At 40.9% G+C, this 20772-nt stretch overlaps 1 protein-coding gene across 1 annotated transcript in view; it reads left to right on the top strand.

Moving 5' to 3' along the window:
- LOC122423127 overlaps nt 1-20772 on the top strand; it is a 308231-nt gene that overhangs the window by 184554 nt on the left and 102905 nt on the right. The window contains 2 exon segments of the mRNA XM_043439907.1: nt 14240-14554; nt 16890-17204. Of these exon segments, the coding sequence (XP_043295842.1) occupies nt 14240-14554; nt 16890-17204 (630 nt within the window).

Below are 20772 nucleotides of genomic sequence, written 5' to 3'. Positions count from 1 at the left end.
CAGGTGGGACCAGGTAGCAGACCTGGTCACACAGGAAGAAGTCTCACCTGGATGAAGTAGTGAAGGCTCACATATAAACCTCCAGCTTGTTCACCTACTGTCTTCTGACTCTGGAAGGAAGCCCTGCATCAGTTATGCGTTGTTGTGCAACCAATTACTGCTGAATTCGTCAGCTTAAGTCAGGAAACACCTAGTATCTCACACTTTCTATGGGTCAAGAATTGACATGGCTTACCTGGGTCCTCGGAGTCATGATGTCTGACAAGGATGCAATCATCTGAAGGTTCAACCAAGAGAGGATATCCCCCATGTACTTACCTGGTTGTTAGTAGCATTCAGACTTTGGTGGGTTGTTGAACTGAAATCTAATCTCGTAAGTGACATCTCATCACTTTTGCCAGATTCCATCTGTTACATGCATGTTACTAGGTACATTTGAGTGTGGGGATTACACAAGGATGTGGATACCAGGCAGCAGAAAACATTGGGACACTTTGGAGACTGTCATCCCAGCCCTTTGTTCCTAAGCTGGATGAGATGCTATGGACGGGGAACGAGATGGAGAATTCTTCCCTAGATCTCAGGCCATGAGTTGTAACTGAGACGGGGAAGCTGGGCCCTTGTAGCCTTGGGCACATCTACAGGGAGGGCAGAAAGCAGAGTCTCCGAAGGTCTGTCCTCGGTGGTATCCCTGGAGCTGTCTCTACAGGCTCTTGAGAAACACCTGGTGCCTCCCATCCAACTCCGGGTTCAGTGATGGCACTTTGGGAGCTTAGAGTTGGCCATGGTGGGAATATATATACCACAGAAGTCAACAAATGCTGTACACAGGGAATTTTTCCCAGAGATCAGAGTGTTCATTTTTTATTACTTGGCAGTACACTACCGAATGGTATCCTAAGACCAGTCATGCATCTGTGTCTGTGTCTCTCTTGCAGATCTGGAGCTGAGGCTGAAGGATGGAGGTCACCGCTGTGAGGGGAGAGTGGAAGTGAAGCACCAAGAAGACTGGGGCACAGTGAATGATTACAAGTGGGGCTTAGAAGAGGCAACTGTTGTGTGTAGACAGCTGGGGTGTGGAGCTGCTATTGATGCTCCCCAAGGAGCTCACTTTGGACCAGCAGTTGGCCCCATTTGGTATTCTGTTATTTACTGCAGAGGGACAGAATCAGCTATCATGGAGTGTAGTCATTCTACTGTTAAAGACTATCGTCCTGAGGGCCTTTCCCATGATCAGGATGCTGGAGCAGTCTGCTCAGGTAAGGCTTGTCTGGTCTGGAACGGGATCTCCAGCAGAAAAAGCCTTAGTCTCACTCCCAGCCTAACTATAAGAATATGGATTGTGGACTTTAGTACATATGTGGGTGAAGATTCCAGTCACACAGTTATTCCTAGAGCATTAGGTGTTCAAGGGAGCAGAAGGGCTTGCTTGGCCCTGAACAGTAAAGGCTCCAGACCCAGTGTACACTGCACCCTTCAGGTCTGTGTGATGTGTCACAGGAGGCAGTGAGGTGAGATCAAATGTTTCATACTTGTACAACTGCCTGGGTGAACCTACACTAATTAGGTTAATGTACTAGTAGTACCATGGTAGTTTTTTGCATTTTTTTCATGGGATGGTCAGACAAGTGCAGCTCTAAGAGGGGATATATGAGAGGTTCAGGTAAGGAGAGATGTGAGTTTATTACACTCACAGGTCCTAGAGAGACAGAGTATCAGCAGGTGGGTACTTGGGGGAGGTGCCAATAGAATACCCTGATCCAAGCAGTGTTGCCTCCAAAATGGAGCATGAGGACCCACGGACAAGTGACAATACATATATATGGGTCTTGTTTTTGTTTTCACCCAGCCAATCTATGTCTTTTGGTTAGAGCGTTGAATCAGTGTACATTTAAGGGAATTATGGAAATGTATGTTCTTAGTGACACTCTGTTAATTGCTTTGTATTTTTTTGGTAGGTCTTTTTTTCTTCCCTTCCTCTTTGGTTCTCTTCTCATGATTTGATGGCTATCTTTAATGTTGAGTTTGAATTCCTTTTTCTTTATTGTGTGAATAGATGCTGTAGATTTTTTGTTTGTGGATACCATGAGGTTTTGATATGCAGTCTATTGTAAGTTGCTGGTCTCTTATTTTCCAGTGTGTTTCTGATATCTTGCATTTTTACTCTCCTCACAATTGCTAGTTTTGGTATCATATTTGTGTGTGAATGCTTTCCTAACTTTATAGTATGCTTGCTTTTACTGATAAGCTTTCTCATTGATACTTTTCTTTTTTCTTCTCTGGCCTTTTAATTTTCTGCCTGGAAAAGTTCCTTTAGTTCTTAGAGGCTGGTATAGTGGTGCTGAATTCTGTTAGTTTTTTCTTGTCTGTAAAGCTTTTGATTTCTCCATAGGATCTGAACAAGAGCCTTGCTGGGTAGAGTATTCTTGATTGTAGGTTTCCCTCTTTTATCACTTTAAATATATCATGTCACTCCCTTCTGGCCTGCAAAGTTTCTGCTGAAAAATCAGCTGATAAACTTAGGAGGACTCCTTTTAAGTTATTTGTTGCTTTTCCCTTGTTGCTTTTAATAGTTTCTCTTTGTTTTTAGCTTTTGTAAATTCGGTTATTGTGAGTCTTGATATGTTCCTTCTTGGGTTTATCCCATTTAGGACTCTGTGCTTCCTGGACTTCAGTAACTATTTCCCTTCCCATGTTAGAGAAGTTTTCAGCTATTATCTTTTCAAATATTTCTCAGCTTTCTTCTCCTTCTGGGACCCCTACAAGGTGAATGTTTGTGCATTTAATGTTGTCCCATAAGTTTCTTACACTGTCCTCACATCTTTTCATTCCTTTTTCTGTCCCACAACAGTGACTTTTCACCATTCTGTCTTCTAGCTCACTTATCTGTTTTTCTGCCTCATTTATTCTGCTGTTGATTCCTTCTAGTACACTTTTCATTTCATTTACTGTATTATTCTTTAACTCTGTTCTGTATATCTTATAGCTCTCTGCTAAACATTTCTTGCATCGTTTCATTCCACACCTCCATTCTTTTTCCGAAGTCTTGGATCATCTTTATTATCATTACTCTGCATTTTTTTTCCAGGCAGATTGCCTATGTCCATTTCACTTAGTTGTTCTCCTGGGATTTTATCTTGTTCCTTTGTCTGAAATATATTCCTCTGTTGTCTCATTTTGTCTAACTTTCTGGTGTTTATAGTCTCTCTTCCACAGGCTGGAGGATTGTCATTCGTCTTCCTCTTGGTGTCTGCCCCTTGACGGGTGAGAGTCATCTAGAGGCTTGGACAGGCTTCCTGATGGGAGGGATTGGTGCCTGCTGACTAGTGGGTGGAGCTAGTTCTTGATCTTCTGTTGTGAAGGGCCATGCCAAAAGATGTGTATAGAGGTAGTTGTGGACTCAGGAAGACTTTAGACTGCCTATCTGCTAACGGGCAGGGCTGTGTTCCTGCCCTGTGGGTTGTTTGATCTGAGGCATCCCATTACTGGAGCCTGCAGGCTGTCGTGTGGGGCCAGGTCTTGGTGTCAAAATGGCAGCCTCCAGGGGAGCTCACACCCATGAGTACTCATTGGTACTTGTGCCACCAATGTCCTTGTCCCTGCAGTGAGCCACAGCTGCCCCCACCTCCCCAGCAGACTCTATAAGACAAGCAGGTCGGTCTGGCCTTGGCTTCTGGGAAGTCATGGTTTTTCCCCTGGACCCCAGTGGACTTCCCTAGGAGCTCAGCTGGTAAAGAATCTGTGTACAATGCAGGAGATCCTGGTTCATTTCCAGGGTTGGGAAGATCCACTGAAGAAGGAATAGGCTACCCACTCCAGTATTCTTGGGCCTTCCGGGTGGCTCAGACAGTAAAGAATGTGCTTGCAATTCAGGATACCTGAGTTCAATCCCTGGGTTGAGAAGATCCCCCGGAGGAAGGAAAGGCTCAATTCAGTTCAGTTCAGTCACTCATTCATGTCCGACTCTTTGCGACCCCATGAATCGCAGCACACCAGGCCTCCCTGTCCATCACCAACTCCAGGCTACCCACTCCAGTATTCTGGCCTGGAGAGTTCCGTGGACAGAGGAGAATGGCAGGCTACGGTTCATGGGGTCACAAAGAGTTGGACATGACTGACCGACTTTCCCTTCACTTCCTTCCCTTATTCCTGCAGAGTTCCTGTGATCAAGCCCCCTGTCCTTCAAAACCAAGTGCTCTGGGGACTCCTCTTCCTGATGCCAGACCCCCAGGGTGGGGAGCTTGACCTGAGTTTCAGAAACGTTCTGTGGGGAATCTGTCATATAATTATTTTCCAGTTTGTTAATAATTTACCTGGTGGGTATGAGATTTGATTATATTGTAAATGAATCCCTCCTACCATCTTATTGTGTCTTCTTCTTTGTCTTTGGATGTAGAATATCGTTTTTGATAGGTTATACTCTTTTTTGTTGATGGTTGTTCAGCAGTTAGTTGTGATTTTGGTGCTTTTGTGAGAGGAGGTGTGCTTAAGTCATTATACTCTGCCATCTTTCATATTTTACCTTTAAATGATAAGGGAAAACTGAAAGTTAGTCATTCAGTCATGTCCGACTCTTTGCGACCCCATTCACTATAAAGTCCACAGAATTCTCCAGGCCAGAATACTGGAGTGGGTAGCCTTTCCCTTCCCAAAGGAGATCTTCCCAACCCAGGGATCGATCCCAGGCCTCCCGCATAGCGGGTGGATTCTTTACCAGCTGAACCGCCAGGGAAGCCCAAGAATACTGGAGTGGGTATCCTATCCCTTCTCCAGCAGATCTTCCTGACCCAGGAATTGAACTGGAGTCTTCTACATTGCAGGCAGATTCTTTACCAACTGAAATTTTAGGGAAGCCCTTATAATGACAGTTTGTCACTTAACAAATAATAAAACAAATTAATAAGTCATAAAATGTTGCTGTTATTTTTGTCTTAAATATTCTATTATCTCAAAAATGTGCAATAGTTTTTGTATTTACCCACAGAATTATCATTTAGAGCAGTCTTTGCAGCTTTGGGTAGACTGAAGTTTTCACATGTTATCACTTGAATACCTTACTGGAACATTTTTTTGTGTGTAGTGATGGTCTGGTGGTCTCAAATTCTATCATCTTTTTTATACGAAAATATTTCAACTTTTAATAATTTTAAAAATATTTTCATGAGTGACTGTGTTCCAGTTTAGAAATTTTTGTGACATTGAAGATATTTTTATGTTGGCCTATGGCTAGAATTGCCTCTAATAAATAGCCAGTAATACTTATTTTTGTCCCCCTTTACATAACATGTCAATGTTTCATGGCACTCGCTTTTTCTTTTTTTGGTTTATCACTGGTTTTCCAAAATTATATTATCAGGAGTCTGAGGTAGTTTTCCTTATTTTTGTCTTTTAGACTTTGTTTAGCTTTTTGGCTTGGTTTATAGCTTTCATTAAATTTGGGGAAAATTCCATCCATTATTTACAACTAGTTTTCTACTCATCCCTCATTCTGAGTCTCCAAATATACATATTTTTACGTGGTTTACTCTTGTCCCAAGTGCCACAGAATTCCCATTCATGGTTTGTTTTCTGCCCTTTTTTTCTCTCTGCTTCAGTATGGATAGTCTCTATTGATGGGTGTTTAATTTCCCCACCCCCTTTTTTTGTTCTGCCATATCTAACCTCTTTTTATGCTAATCCAGACAATTTTTCATTCCATATATTGATTTTTCAGGTTTAGAAGTTCCATTTGGCTATTTTCTAGTTTTTTCTCTCTGTTTTATTTTAGCTAAGCATATATATATTAGTGTCTTTATTAGCAGTCAATTAAATAATTTCTGTTATTCTGGAATCTGTCTTTAGTGATTGCTCTTTTAAAATTTTGCTATGAGTTTCATTTTTCTTTTTTAGAAAGCCTTGTAACTTTTGATTGGATGTTGGGCATTGCTAGTTGTCCTTTAACAGAAAGAATTCTAGCAATAAATAGTCAGAATATAGACACTAATATAATACAGTCAAATAGCAGGGAATTTTACTTGATGAATCAAACAATGTTTTTCATTGAATTATATTGCATTCTCTTCAAAATATGTTCCTTGGGTGGCAAAGTGATAAATTTTTATTTTGATTTCTCTACTTTAACTTCAAAACTTCTTGTTATCCCACTTTTGCTTGCCACATACCCAGATTAAACTCTACTTCTACAGCAGTTGCTTTCCTTTTTCCATTTTCTTTGCCATCCATCCGTATGTTTTAAAATTGTGTTTGCTTGTCTGAGGTGGGAGAAATAGGAAAGGATGAAACAGTTAGGTGGCATACAGGAGGGGCAGAGTGCAATGAAATATGCTAATTACTAATTTAACAACTCTTTCCCCCCAATACTTGTGTATTTTATACAGATTGAGGCTTTTGAAACTCAGAACTCTGCAAATTAGGCCTTACTTGATTTCTGCTTACTTCTTATTCCCTTCTCCTTCTCTTTTTGCAGCATGCCACCTTCTCTCAAAATTATAAATCATATATGAAAGAAATTAATGAAGATATAGATAAATGAAAAAGCATCCTGTGTTCATGGGTTGGAAGAATCTATATTGTTAAGATGTCTACACTACTCAAAGTGATCTACAGGTTCTATGCAATCCCTCTCAAAAGTCCAATGGCATTCATTATAGATATAGAAAGTACAATTCTGAAATACAATCTAAAATATGTATATTGTTTACTTTCAATCTATTCCTGATTTTTCTGTTTTCTTACAGACTTTTAGTTTGTTGACTTTTAGTTTCATTCCACTATGGTCAGAAAAGATACTTGGAATGATTCAAATTTTCTTGAATTTGTTAAGACTTGTTTGTAGCCTAGCATGTCATTTACCCTGGAAAATATTCCATGTGTGCTTGAGAAGAATGCATATTGATTTTCTGTTTGAATGATCTGTTAATTATAGAGAGTGGGATATTGAAGTTTTCTACTGTTAATGTATTGCTTCTACTTCTCCCTTAAGAGCTGTCCATGCTGTCTTGTATATTGAAATGCTATAATGTTGGGTGCATATATATGTGTAGTTGTTATATCTTCCAGCTGAACTGTCTCTTGTGACAGTTCTTGACTTAAAGTCTCTTTTGCCTGACTTTGATCTCTTTTGGTTATTGTTTGCATGGCATCTGTTTCTCCACCTGTTCACTTTCAGCCTACCTGAGTCACGAAATCTAAAGTGAGTCTCTTATACACAGTATGTAGTTGGATCTTGTTTTAATCCATGTTTATGCATTTAAACTTGAAAAACTCCTTTTAGCACTTTGGTAATGTAGTGATGATGAAATCCCTCAGATTTTGCTTGTCATTTATATATATGACATATATTTCATTTGAGCCTGGTGGTTCAAATGGTAAAAAATCTTCCTACAGGGCAGGATACCCAGGTTTGATCCCTGGGTTGGGAGGATCCCTGGAGAAGGGATTGTCTACCCACTACAGTATTCTTGACTAGAGAATTCCATGGACAGAAGAACCTGGTGGGCTACAGTCCTTGGAGTCGCACAGAGTTGGACATGACTGAACAACTAACACACACACAAATGTATATATAACATGTATACATTACATAGTATATACACACACATATTGTATAACATATAATATGCATATATTATTGCTATTTTGGTGGTAGTGGTGGTTGGGTTTGAACCTGTGTCTCCTGCAATGGCAGGCTGATTCTTTACCTTTGAGAAACCTGGGAAGCCCTTTTGTGTGTGTGTATGTATCTAATACTCCCATTTTTAAAAGACAGTTTAGCCATGTAAAGCTCTGATGATTGGGTTGGCAAGGTTTGTTTCTTGTGGTACTTTTGATGTATCATGCTGCTCTCTTGGCCTTCAGGTTTCTAGTTTTAAAGGGTTTTTCTTGGTGACACGTCGCTTTTTCTCTGTTTTCAAAAATTTCTCTTTTTCTTAAATTTTGGTAATTTAATCATAGTATGTCTTGGTGTGGACCTCTTTGGGTTCCACCTATTTGGGAACTCATAGGCTTCATGAATCAAGATGTCCATTTCCCTCCCTAGATTTGGGAATTTCTCAGTTATTATTTCTTTGAATAAGCTTTCTGCTCCTTTCTTTCTTTTTTCCTACTGGGATTCTCAAATATATATGTATATTGCTAGTGGTATCCCATATGTGCTATGTATTCTGTTCACTGTTTTTTCTTTTTGTTTTTCTAACCTGCTAATTTCAAATGGAATGTCTTCAACCTTACTGATTCTTTGGTTTCCATGATAGAGTTTCCTTGATGCTTTCCCTTGGATTTGTAATTCATATTGAATCCTTGAGCTCCAGAATTTCTGTTAGGTTCTTTTATTTATGTTTTCTGGTTCTTAATGAAGCTTCTCATTTTGTTCATGTAGAGTTTTCCTGATTGTGTTTACTTGTCTCTCTGCATTCTCTTGTAGGTCACTGAGCTTCAAAACAATGAATTTGAATTTTGTATCAAGTAGTTCATAGATCTCTATTTCTTTAGGATCAGTTTTGGAGTTTATTAGTTTCCTCTGATGGTGTCATGTTTGCTAGATTCTTCATGATCTGTGTAGGCTTGCACTGGTGACTGTGCATTTGAAGGAGCAGACACTTCTTCCAGACTTTATAGACTGGTTTCCACAAGTAAATATTTATTGCCTTGTCCTTGAACTGATAGGACTGCCTCTGGAATCATGGACTAGCAAAGCTGGAGTCAGGTTATGTGGCTGCTCCTGGAGCTGCTTTGGGGTCTACGGTCAGTGGGTGTGTAGCAAAGGCATGGATGGGTGTGGTTTTCTCTGGGTTCCTGCATGGTCAGGATTGCCTCCCTATGGTGGTAGAATGGGTCTGGACCTAAGTCAAAGGGCTGCTTCATAATCCGTACTCAGGTCTGCAGTTTGCCCTCCTATTATCAGGTTTGCCAACAGGTTGTGCCTCCTTCTGGATATCTGGGCAGAAAGGACTGCCCAGGACCATGGTGGTGCAGGGTTGGAGCAACATCATGGAGCTGATTCTGGGTCCACAGTTCTGTCTGAAGTTAGTATGCATGTTGCTGGGGGCACCCTGTTTCTGTGGGAGAATGAGAGCAGGGGAATGTCCTTTTATATCATCTTGATCTCAAATATGAATACAGAAAAAGCACAATAATAGAGTTAAAAGCAGTTAAATATCACCCTTTAGCATTTTTTTGTGATTTCTGAGTCAGAAGAAATACCTGTAGTAGGAACTGTTTGGCAAACTCACAGTCCTGAAACTTCCAATCAGAACTCACTCTCTCCCAAAGTTACTGACAAATCCTGGGGTTTCAAGAGTGATGGTTAGGACCACACCCCCTCTCCTATGACTCTCAGAGCTTTCTTAACTCATGTTCTTTCCCACTGAAGTCACCTAAGAAATTCTTGGAATTTTTGCCATTAAAAATTACCAGAAAAATATAAAAATCATAAATGTCGATTATTTATAATGTCTATATTTCTTCTCCCAGACAACCTTCCTACAGGTTGGCATGCACTCTTAGATCCTGCTTCATGATTCTCCTTACCTAAGTCACTTGAGGACTAGCCCCTGGGAAAGAAAACTATTCAAAATAATAGCCTCACAGGTCTCAGGAAAATTTTCTAACTTTGTCTAGATGACAGATCTCTACTATGTCATAGTCCATACCTTTCTGGGGTGGTTCTGTTCTTTATATGTCTGCATTGATGTTTGAGTGCCAACACATTATGCAATTTCCTTGGGCTCTGTAGTCCTGGGCTCCTAAATGTGAAAAATTCACTCCTCCAACCAATGATAAAGTACATGTTCCTGGTATTCAGCCATTTCTGATGATAGGTCTTGAGCTCTGTAGTTTCCAGTCCTGTAGATAAGGAATTCATATTTTTAACCATTCTCAGAGTATACATTGTTGGGATACAGTCAACCCAAACTGACCCTGCAAATTCTTCTGTATTTCTCTTCTGAATCTTGTTCATGAAAAGGCAATTCTGAAACCAACTATCAACTTCTCTCTCCATGCCCCGCTCCTGGAAAAGAAAAGCATTCACATCATTGCCTGTGATCTGCTGTTTTCATTTGTCAAGTCAGGATCAAGAACATTCACTGGGTTTGCTTGTTTGTTTCTCTTAGGATTTGTGCGTCTGGCTGGAGGAGAAGGACCCTGCTCAGGGCGAGTAGAAGTTCATTCTGGAGAAGACTGGACCCCAGTGTCTGATGGAAACTTCACACTCCCCACTGCCCAGGTCATCTGTGCAGAACGGGGATGCGGCAAGGTTGTGTCTGTCCAGGGACACGTGCCCTTCAGAGAGTCAGATAGCCGGGTCTGGGCTGAAGAGTTCAGGTGTGAGGGGGAGGAGCCTGAGCTCTGGTCCTGCCCCAGAGTGCCCTGTCCAGGGGGCAGGTGTCACCACAGTGGAGCTGTTCAGATTGTCTGTTCAGGTGAGCTGTAGATCAGGTTTATAACCTCTCCACTTACCTTGTTCAGGTGAGAAAATAAGACTTTGTTGAAACCCTGTCTTCTTCTACCAATGTACACAGAAGTCCGACTCATGTCAAATGGCTCCTCTCAGTGTGAGGGGCAGGTGGAGATGAACTTTTCTGGACGATGGAGAGCGCTCTGTGCCTCCCACTGGAGTCTGGCCAATGCCAATGTTGTCTGTCGTCAGCTCGGCTGTGGAGTCGCCGTTTCCACCCCTAGAGGGCCACGCTGTGTGGAAGGAAGTGAGCAGATCTCAACAGTCCATTTTCACTGTTCTGGGGTGGAGTTCTTCCTGTGGAGTTGTCCTGTGACTGCCCTGGGTGGTCCTGACTGTTCTGATGGCAACACGGCCTCTGTGATCTGCTCAGGTAAGAGAGGGTGAAGGGCTACTGGTACTCAGGATGCTCCTGGAGTGAAATGTCCCCAAGAGCAGAGAGTGACAGGAAACTGGCATCAAAAGTCAGATATTTCATGGTGAAATGTGGTTCTTCTCATTGTTCATTCATTTTCCAAGTCAGGGCAAGAAGTGGTAAGGGGAAATAATGTATTTTTAAGTAACAGTGTTATTTAAATATAATCATAGAAAAGAATGTACAAGCAGTAAGTGTAGGCTTCAGTCATGTACCCAGATCATCAAAGAGAACATCCCCAGCACCACAGTTACGGTTGCTTCCCCATGACTGTGTCTCCCTCTTCTCCAGCTAAGACTGCCTTCTTAACTTCTACTACCATAGAGTGTTTTATCATTTTTTGAACTGAGTATAAAATTATGCAGTATGTTTTCTTTTGTGTATAACATCAAGTCACCATTATATTTGAGATTCACTCATGATGTTGCTTATAGAAGCATTTTATTAATTTTTATTACAGCAGACTATGTCTTTGAATGATCACACGACCATGAATTGATCCATTCCACAATAGATAGTAGAGATTTGAGTTGTTTCCTATTCTTGACTATTACAAAAATGATGCTACAACTTACCATGACAATGACTTTGGGTGCAAACATGTTATTTATCTTGTGTGTTTAACCTTTCGTCTTTCATTTTCATTTTTTTAATTGTATGGTGTCCTTTGATGAGCCAATCTCTTAATCTTAAGAAATTGCCGCTTACTAACTTCTTCCTTTACATTTAATGCTTTTTATATCCTTTAAAAAGAACTTTGTCTACTCCAAGACCATAAAAACATTCTCCAAGAGTATCTTGTAGAAGTTTAATTATTTTTCTCTTGGGTAGAATTGTGCATCCCTTCTGCAACTGATATCTATGTAAGTTAAGACCAAGTTTCATATGACACCGAACTGACTCAGAATCTTTTTCTGAGAAGACTTTTTTCCCCACTGCAGTGCCACCTTTGTCATAAGAAGAGCATATGTCTTTTTTTAAGACTCTTTTTTATTCCATTGTATCATTTGTCTATCCTTGCACCAATACTGCATTTTCTTAATTATTGTAACTTTATAGTAAGTCTGGATAATTTTTATGTATAAGAGTTACTTTATATTGTTAACTCTTCTACTTTTGTTGCTTTTTAAGTCAACTGTGTTGGTCATTCTTGTTCTTTTGTATTTTATTTCAATTTTGGAATCAGATTTTCATTTTAAAAACATATGTATTTATTTGGTGGTGTTGAGCATTAGTTGTAGTGTATGGATCTTCATTACTTCTTGTGGAATCTGTTATGACACATGGACTGCCTAGTTGTGAAGCTCTTGCTGAGATCCTCTGTGGCATGTGGGATCTTAGTTCTCACACCAAGGATCAAACCTGAGTCCTCTGCATTGCATGGTTGATTCTCAATCACTGGACCAGGAGAGACATCCCTCAGCTTGTCATTTTTCACCAAAAAAGAAAAAAAGCATAAGTGTATTTTGTTTGAGATTAGAGTTAATCTACACAGAAATTTGAGGTGATTGACTGATGATGTTGAACCTTCCAATTCATTGACATTATATATATCCCTCCATTCAGTTAGGTCTCCAGTTTCTCTCAGAAGTTTTACCCATCTTTTGCTAGGTTTTGCTCCTAGGCATTTTCTGTTTTTGATTTTATAAGTATTTCTTTTAGTTGGAGAAGGAAATGGCAACCCAATCCAGTGTTCTTGCCTGGAAAATCCCATGGACAGAGGAGCCTGGTAGGCTACAGTCCATGGGGTCGCAAAGAGTTGGACACTACTGAGTGACTTCACTTCACTTTTAGTCGAAGTGTCCTAGGAATGATTTATCTCTGAGTTGTTTTTACTTTTCCTTTTTTTTTATTTTAATGTAATTTAAGACTTACAGAAAAGGTGTAAGAATAATATAAGACTCCAGAAGACCTTTAGCTGGATTTCCCAATGTTAGTATTCTGCTTTAATCTCTCCCCCCAATTGACATCTCTATCTATCTCTGTTTCTGTCTTTCGTTCTCTGTCCCCCTCCAACCACATTTCTCCATGAATATGTAAAATATTTCTGAATTAAGTTGCAAACATGATGTCTCTTTATCCCTAAAATGCTTCAAGGGATTTCCTTATGTAACCACACTTCAGTCAAGTCATCAGATGACTTCAGCCCAAGATGACATCTAAGTGCAACCACATGAAAGACTCTAAGACAGAACTGCCAAGTGGGATCTTTCCCAAATTACTTACCCAGCAAGTCTTAAGCAAAATGAAGTATTTTTTTTTTGCTTAAGTGGCTAAATTTTATAGGAAAATTTATTATATAGAAATATAAACAGGACACGCTTCCCTGGTGGCTCAGTGGTAAAGAACCCACCCTCCAAGTCAGGAAACACAAGTTCCACCCCTGGTTCTTGAAGATTCCCTGGAGAAAGAAATGGAAACCCACTCCAATATTCTTGCCTGAGAAATCCTATGGACAGAGGAGCCTGGTGGACTACAGTCCATATGATCCTCAAAAAGTGTCAGACATGATTGAGCAACAGCAACAGCAACCAGGACACTGATTACGTGACCTGTATCTCTAAATCGAAGACTATTTGTCCTCTGATCTTCTGTTTGCTGTTTCTACCTTATGCCAAGCTCATGTGTTGAAACTCTCATCCTTTATTTCTTAATAATGGCTGTTAAGTTTTTCAGCTCTAGATTTTTTTTTTTTTAGCTCTAGAATTTTTATCTGTTGTTATTTTGTCAATTTCTTTTGTCAATTAACTCAACGAGGCCGTCGACCAGGGCTATTTAAATTCTCCATCAGAAAACTCTAGTAGCTGAATAACTCGGGAAATTCTTTCCAATGTCTTTCTCCTCCTGGTTTTCCACGCGATTTCTTTTATATGTGTATTGTTTTTAGGAATAGACATTGTAGATGAAAAAGTGGTAGGATCCCTTTGGGAAAGATTTTATTTTGTTTTTCCTGTTTATGGATAGATTTAGAGACAAAAGAGCTTATTTAACTTATTCTTAGTGCAATGGTTGGCTAAAACCAATTGTGGTGCTGTCAGAAGTACAACTCTCCCTAGAGATGGTGAGCCCTAAGATTATGATAAACTTACTGTTACATTGTTTATATCAGACTTTATCACTAGGTCGTTATTTAGCTTAATTCAATTTCCTGTTCTTCAATCCACCAATCCTCTGATCATTGCTGTTTCTACAGGAAACCAGACCCAGGTGCTGCCGAGGTGCAACAGCTCCGTGTCTGAACCAGCAGGCTCTGTAGCCTCAGACGAGAGCGCCCCCTACTGCTCAGGTGAGGGTCCCACAGGAGAGAAGAACATTTTCCCCGCCCCCGCCGCCATTAACACCCCACTGTCCCATTTCTCTCTCCTCAGACAGCAGACAGCTCCGCCTGGTGGACGGGGGCGGTCCCTGCGCCGGGAGAGTGGAGATCTTTGACCAAGGCTCCTGGGGCACCATCTGTGATGACAGCTGGGACCTGGAAGATGCCCACGTGGTGTGCAGGCAGCTGGGCTGTGGAGAAGCCCTCAATGCCACGCGGTCTGCTCACTTCGGGGCGGGATCAGGGCCCATCTGGCTGAACGACTTGAACTGCACAGGAAATGAGTCTCACGTGTGGAGGTGCCCTTCCCGGGGCTGGGGGCAGCACGACTGCAGACACAAGCAGGACGCGGGGGTCATCTGCTCAGGTGCGCGCTGCACACTGTCCACAGGCTGGGGGAGGGGTGGGGCCCTGGAGGACGGGGGTCTGAGCTCTGAGGGAGAGATGCCGAAAGGACCAGAGATGGAAGCTTCCTCCCATGGATCCGGTCTTTCCAGCAGACGTGAAGACTAGGTGCTTTCACTTCTTCCTGTAGCAGCGGACCTTCTAGTCCTTTCTTCTCAGCAGAGTTTCCTGGCAGAGCCGTTTCTTAGAATTTCCAGTTGAAAGGAGGATTCACCTTGCCTTACGTGTGGGACGAAAATCTTAAGTCCATGGTACTAGTTTCTGTAGCAAATTACCTCATAGTGGTTGAAAACAACATATATTTATTGCCTTGGAGTTCTGTAGGGTCGATGTTCAACAGGATCTCCTTGTTGGGATTAAGATTTCAGCAGGGCCACATCACTTCTGAGGCTTTGGTGAAGAATCCCGTTTTTTATATCAAGTTTCTTTTCAAACGATTGCATTCCTTGGCTCATAGCCCTTCTTCATCCATCATCAGACCAGCAATGCTGCAGGTCTCTAACCATTATCCAGAGTCACACCTCCCTGGAGCCAGAGCCAAGAAAGAGTGCTTCTATTGGTTTGGCCAAAAGCTCCCTCCATTTTTTTCCTGTAAGATGATCTAGTAACACTTAGTTGTCTTTCACTTCATTTTGTTGGATTGTTTTGTGGCAGCTTTCATATCAACATGCATCTTAAAAAAAAAAAATTGGTGAATTTTTGTGTAGCTATTTTAATATTGAAAATGGAAGGAAAAAAGCAACATTTTCAGCATATCATGCTTTATTATTTCAGGAAAGGTTAGAAACACAACTGAGATGCAAAACAAATTTGTAGAGTGTATGGAAGTGTGGTGACTGATCACATTCATCAAAAGTGATTTATTAAGTTTTGTGTTGGAGATTTCTCACTGGACGGTACTGCACAGTAGGGTAGACCAGTTGAAGTTGATAGCAATCTAATTGAGATATTACTTGAAGACGATCAACGTTAAACCATGCAGGAGATAGCCAACATACTCAAAATGTCCAAATCCAGCACTGAAAGTCATCTGTACCAGCTTGATTATATTAATTGCTTTGATGTTTGGGTTTCACATAAGTGAAAAAAACCATGGCAGTATTTCTATATGAGATTCTCTACTTAAACGTAATGAAAACGTTTTGCTTTTAAAACAAATCGTGATGGGTGATAAAAAGTGGATACTGCACAATAATGTGGAATGAAAGAGACTGTGGGGCAAGGAAAATGAACCATCACCAACCAACCAAAGGCCAGTCTTCTTCCAAAGAAAGGTGATCTTGTGTATGTGGTGGTATTGGAAAGGAGTCCTCTATTAAGGGAGTACCTTCCATAAAACCAAATGATAATTCCAACAAGTACTGTTCCCCATTAGACCAACTGAAAGCTGCACTTAATGAAGCATTCAGAATTGATCCAGAGAAAATGCATAATCTTCCATCAGGATAATGCAAGACCATGTACATCTTTGTAGACCAGTCAAAAACTGCCACAGTTTGGCTAGTTCTGATTCATCAGCTGTGTTTACCAGACAATGCAGTTTTAGCTTTCCATTCATTTGGATCTTTACAAAATTCTCATAATGGAAAAAATTTAAATTCCCTGGAAGACTATAAAACACGCTTGGAATAGTTCTTTGCTTAGAAAGTAAAAGTTTTGGGAAAAGGGAATTATGAAGTTGCCTGAAAACGGCAGAAGGTAGTGGAACAAAATGATGAATATGCTGTTCAATAAAGTTCTTGGTGAACATGAAAAATGTCTTTTGTTTTGACTTAAAAACCAAAGGAACTTTCTGACCAATCCAATAAGATGTGATTAGACTGGGTTCACATAGTTAATCCACAATATTCCAACTTAATATCACCATCCCAAGATTCTTAACCTTAATCACATCTGTGAAATCCCTTTTGCCAGGTAAGGTAACATATTCATGGTTCCAGGGATTTGGATGAGACATCTGAGGGTTCGTTATTCTGCCACCTCCCCAATATTATATCACATCCCTTTCACACTGTTAGAGGTTTTGTCAGGAAGCAGAATTCAGCTCCCTTCCCTACAGGTGCCCAGGTTGCTCTTCCTCTCTGTTCATATTCACTACATCATGGTGGTAGAAATGTCTAAAAATATAGACACAAATGGACAAAGTCAGGTAAAAGGGAGACAACTTTCAGTCTTATCACTTAATGGGTATCTCCTCAGCTGGTTTGGGGTGGAATGACCACTATTTCTGGGAGAGAGGATAACCCTGAACAAAGAGTGAAGTTCTCACAGTCCTGATTCCTCCCTTTCAATCTTAGAGTTCCTGGCCCTCAGGATGGTGAGCGAGGACCAACAGTGTGCTGGGTGGCTGGAAGTTTTCTACAACGGAACCTGGGGCAGTGTCTGCCGAAGCCCCATGGAAGACATCACTGTGTCCGTGATCTGCAGACAGCTTGGCTGTGGGGACAGTGGAAGTCTCAACACTTCTGTTGCTCTTAGAGAAGGTTTTAGACCCCGGTGGGTAGATGGAATCCGGTGTCAGAACACGGATACCTCTCTCTGGCAGTGTCCTTCTGACCCTTGGAATTACAGTTCATGCTCTCCAAAGGAGGAAGCCTACATCTCATGTGCAGGTGAATTACTGTCTGTTTCTGTGTCTGTCTTAAACCCACAGAATGTTAATAGTAAGATTTTATATTTTCATATTTAAGTCATGAATTTAACATGGGTCCACAAAATGAAGTTAAGACCAGTTCAGTTAAGTCACTCAGTGGTGTTGGACTCCTTGCGACTCCATGGACTGCAGGATGCCAGGCTTCCCTATCCATCACAAACTCCCAGAGCCAACTCAAACTCATATCCATTGCGTCAGTGATGCCATCCAACCATCTCATCCTCTGTCGTCCCCTTCTCTTTCAGCCTTCAATCTTTCTCAGCATCAGGGTCTTTTCAAATGAGTCAGCTTTTCACATCAGGTAGCCAAAGTATTTGAGTTTTAGTTTCAGCATCAGTCCTTCTAATGAATATTCAGGACTCATTTCCTTTAGAATGGACCTGTTGGATCTCCTTGCTGTTCAAGGGATTCTCAAGAGTTTTCTCCAACACCACAGTTCAAAAGCATCAATTCTTCAGCACTCAGCTTTCTTTACATTCCAACTCTCACACCCATACATGAATACTGGGATATTCATAGCTTTGACTAGATGGACTTTTGTTGGTAAAGGAATGTCTCTGATTTTTAATATGCTGTTTAGGCTGGTCATAGCTTTTCTTCCAAGGAGCAAGCATCTTTTAATTTCATGGCTGCAGTCACCATCTGCAGTGATTTGGAGCCCCCAAGAATAAAGACAGTCACTGTTTCCATTGTTTCCCCATCTATTTGTCATGAAGTGATGGGACCAGATGCCATGACCTTAGTTTTCTGAATGCTGAGTTTTAAGTCAACTTTTTCACTCTCTTCTTTCAGTTTCATCAAGAGGCTCTTTAGTTCTTCTTTGCTTTCTGCCATAAGGGTGGTGTCATCTGTGTCTGAGGTTATTGATATTTCTCCCAGCAATCTTGATTCCAGCTTGTGCTTCTTTCAGCCTGGCATTTCACATGATGTACTCTGCATATAAGTTAAATAAGCAGAGTGACAATATACAGCCTTGATGTACTCCTTTCCCAATTTGGAACCAGTCTGTTGTTCCATGTCCAGTTCTGACTGTTGCTTCTTCACCTGCATACAGATTTCTCAGGAGGCAGGTCAGGTGGTCTGGTATTCCCATCTCTTTAAGAATTTTCCACAATTTGTTGTGATACACACAGTCAAAGGCTTTGGCATAGTCAATAAAGCAAAAGTAGATATTTTTCTGGAACTCTCTTGCTTTTTTGATGATCCAGCAGATGTTTGCAATTTGATATCTGGTTCCTCTGCCTTTCCTAAATCCAGCTTGAACATCTGGAAGTTCACATTCACCTACTGTTTAAGCCTGGATTGAAGAATTTTGTGCATTACTTTGCTAGGGTATGAGATGAGTGCAACTGTGTGGTAGTTTGAACATTCTTTGGCATTGCCTTTCTTTGGGATTGGAATGATGACTGACTTTTTTCAGTCCTGTGGCCACTGCTGAGTTTTCCAAACTAGCTGGCATATTGAGTGAAGGACTTTAACAGCATTATTTTTAGGACTTGAAATAGCTCAAGTGGAATTTCATCACCTCCACTAGCTTTGTTCATAGTGATGCTTCCTAAGGCCCACTTCGCATTCCAGGATGTCGGGTTCTAGGTGAGTGATCACACCATCATGGTTTTCTGGGTTCTGAAATTCTTTTCCATATAGTTCTTCTGTGTATTCTTGCCACCTCTTCTTAATATCTTCTGCTTCTGTTAGGTCCAGTGTGTTCTCTTGGCAGATGGTCAACATTGAAATCAGATTGATTATATTCCTTGCAGCCAAAGAGAAGCTCTTTGGCTTCTTTGGCTTCTCCTTTGGACAAGCTCTATACATTCAGCAAAAACAAGACTGTGAGCTTACTGTGGCTCAGATCATGAACTCCTTATTGCCAAATTCAGACTGAAATTGAAGAAAATGGAGAAAACCACTAGACCATTTAGGTATGACCTAAATCAAATCCCTTATGACTATACAGTGGAAGTAAGAAATAGATTTAAGGCACTAGGTCTGATATACACAGTACCTGATGAACTATTGATGGAGGTTCATGACATTGTACAGGAGACAGGAATCAAGACCATCGCCTAGAAAAAGAAATGCAAAAAAGCAAAATGGCTGTCTGAGGAGGCCTTACAAATAGCTGTGAAAAGAAGGGAAGCTAAAAGCAAGGGAGAAAAGGAAAAATATTCCCATTTGAATGCAGAGTTCCAAAGAATAGCAAGGAGAGATAAGAAAGCCTTCCTCAGTGATCAATGCAAAGAAATAGAGGAAACAATAGAATGGGAAAGACTAGAGATCTCTTCAAGAAAATTAGAGATACTAAGGGAACATTTTACCCAAAGATGGACTCAATAAAGGACAGAAATGGTAGGGACCTAACAGAAGCAGAAGATATTAAGAAGAGGTGGCAAGAATACACAGAAGAACTGTACAAAAAAGATCTTTATGACCCAGATAATCATGATTGTGTGATCACTCACCTAGAGCCAGACATCCTGGAATGTGAAGTCAAGTGGGCCTTAGGAAACATCACTATGAACAAAGCTAGTGGAGGTGATTCAGGTATGACCTCAATCAAATCCCATATGATTATACAGTAGAACTGACAAATAGATTCAACAGTATTACATCTAATTAGATTAGATTACATCTAATAGAGTGCCTGATGAACTATGGAGGGAGGTTTGTGACATTGTACAGGAGGCAATGATCAACATCATCCCCAAGAAAAAGACATGCAGAAAAGCAAAATGACTGTCTGAGGAGGCCTTACAAATCACTGTGAAAAGAAGAGAACCAAAAAGCAAAGGAGAAAAGGAAAATTATACCCATTTGAAAGCAGAGTTCCAAAAAATAGCAAGGAGAGATAAGAAAGCCTACCTCAGTGATCAATGCAAAGAAATAGAGGAAAACAATAGAATGGGAAAGACTAGAGATCTCTTCAAGAAAATTAGAGACACTAAGGGAATATTTTATGCAAAGATGAATGCAATAAAAGACAGAAATGGTATGGACCTAACAGTCAGTCAGTTCAGTCACTCAGTTGTGTCCAACTCTTTGCGACCATATGAACCACAGTACACCAGGCCTCCCTGTCCATCACCAACTCCCAGGTCCACCCAAACCCATGTCCATTGAGTCTGTGATGCCATCCAACCATCCCATCCTCTGTTTTCCCCTTCTCTTCCTGCCCTCATTCTTTCAGCATCAGGGTCTTTTCAAATGAGTCAGCTCTTTGCATCAGGTGGCCAAAGAATTGGAGTTTTAGCTTCAGCATCAGTCCTTCCAATGAACACCAAGGACTGATCTCCTTTAGGATGGACTGGTTGGATCTTCTTGCAGTCAAAGGGACTCTCAAGAGTCTTCTCCTACATCACAGTTCAAAAGCATCAATTCTTCAGAGCTCAGTCTTCTTTATAGTCCATCTCTCACATCCATACATGACTATTGGAAAAACCATAGCCTTGACTAGATGGACCTTTTTTGTTGACAAAGTAATGTCTCTGCTTTTTAATATGCTGTCTAGGTTGGTCACAACTTTCCTT

This window comes from Cervus canadensis, chromosome 21 (genome assembly GCF_019320065.1).
Source record: "Cervus canadensis isolate Bull #8, Minnesota chromosome 21, ASM1932006v1, whole genome shotgun sequence".
Classification (NCBI taxonomy): Eukaryota; Metazoa; Chordata; class Mammalia; order Artiodactyla; family Cervidae; genus Cervus; species Cervus canadensis.
Note: the sequence above shows the minus strand (reverse complement) of the source record. Positions and strands in the feature narration are given on the sequence as shown.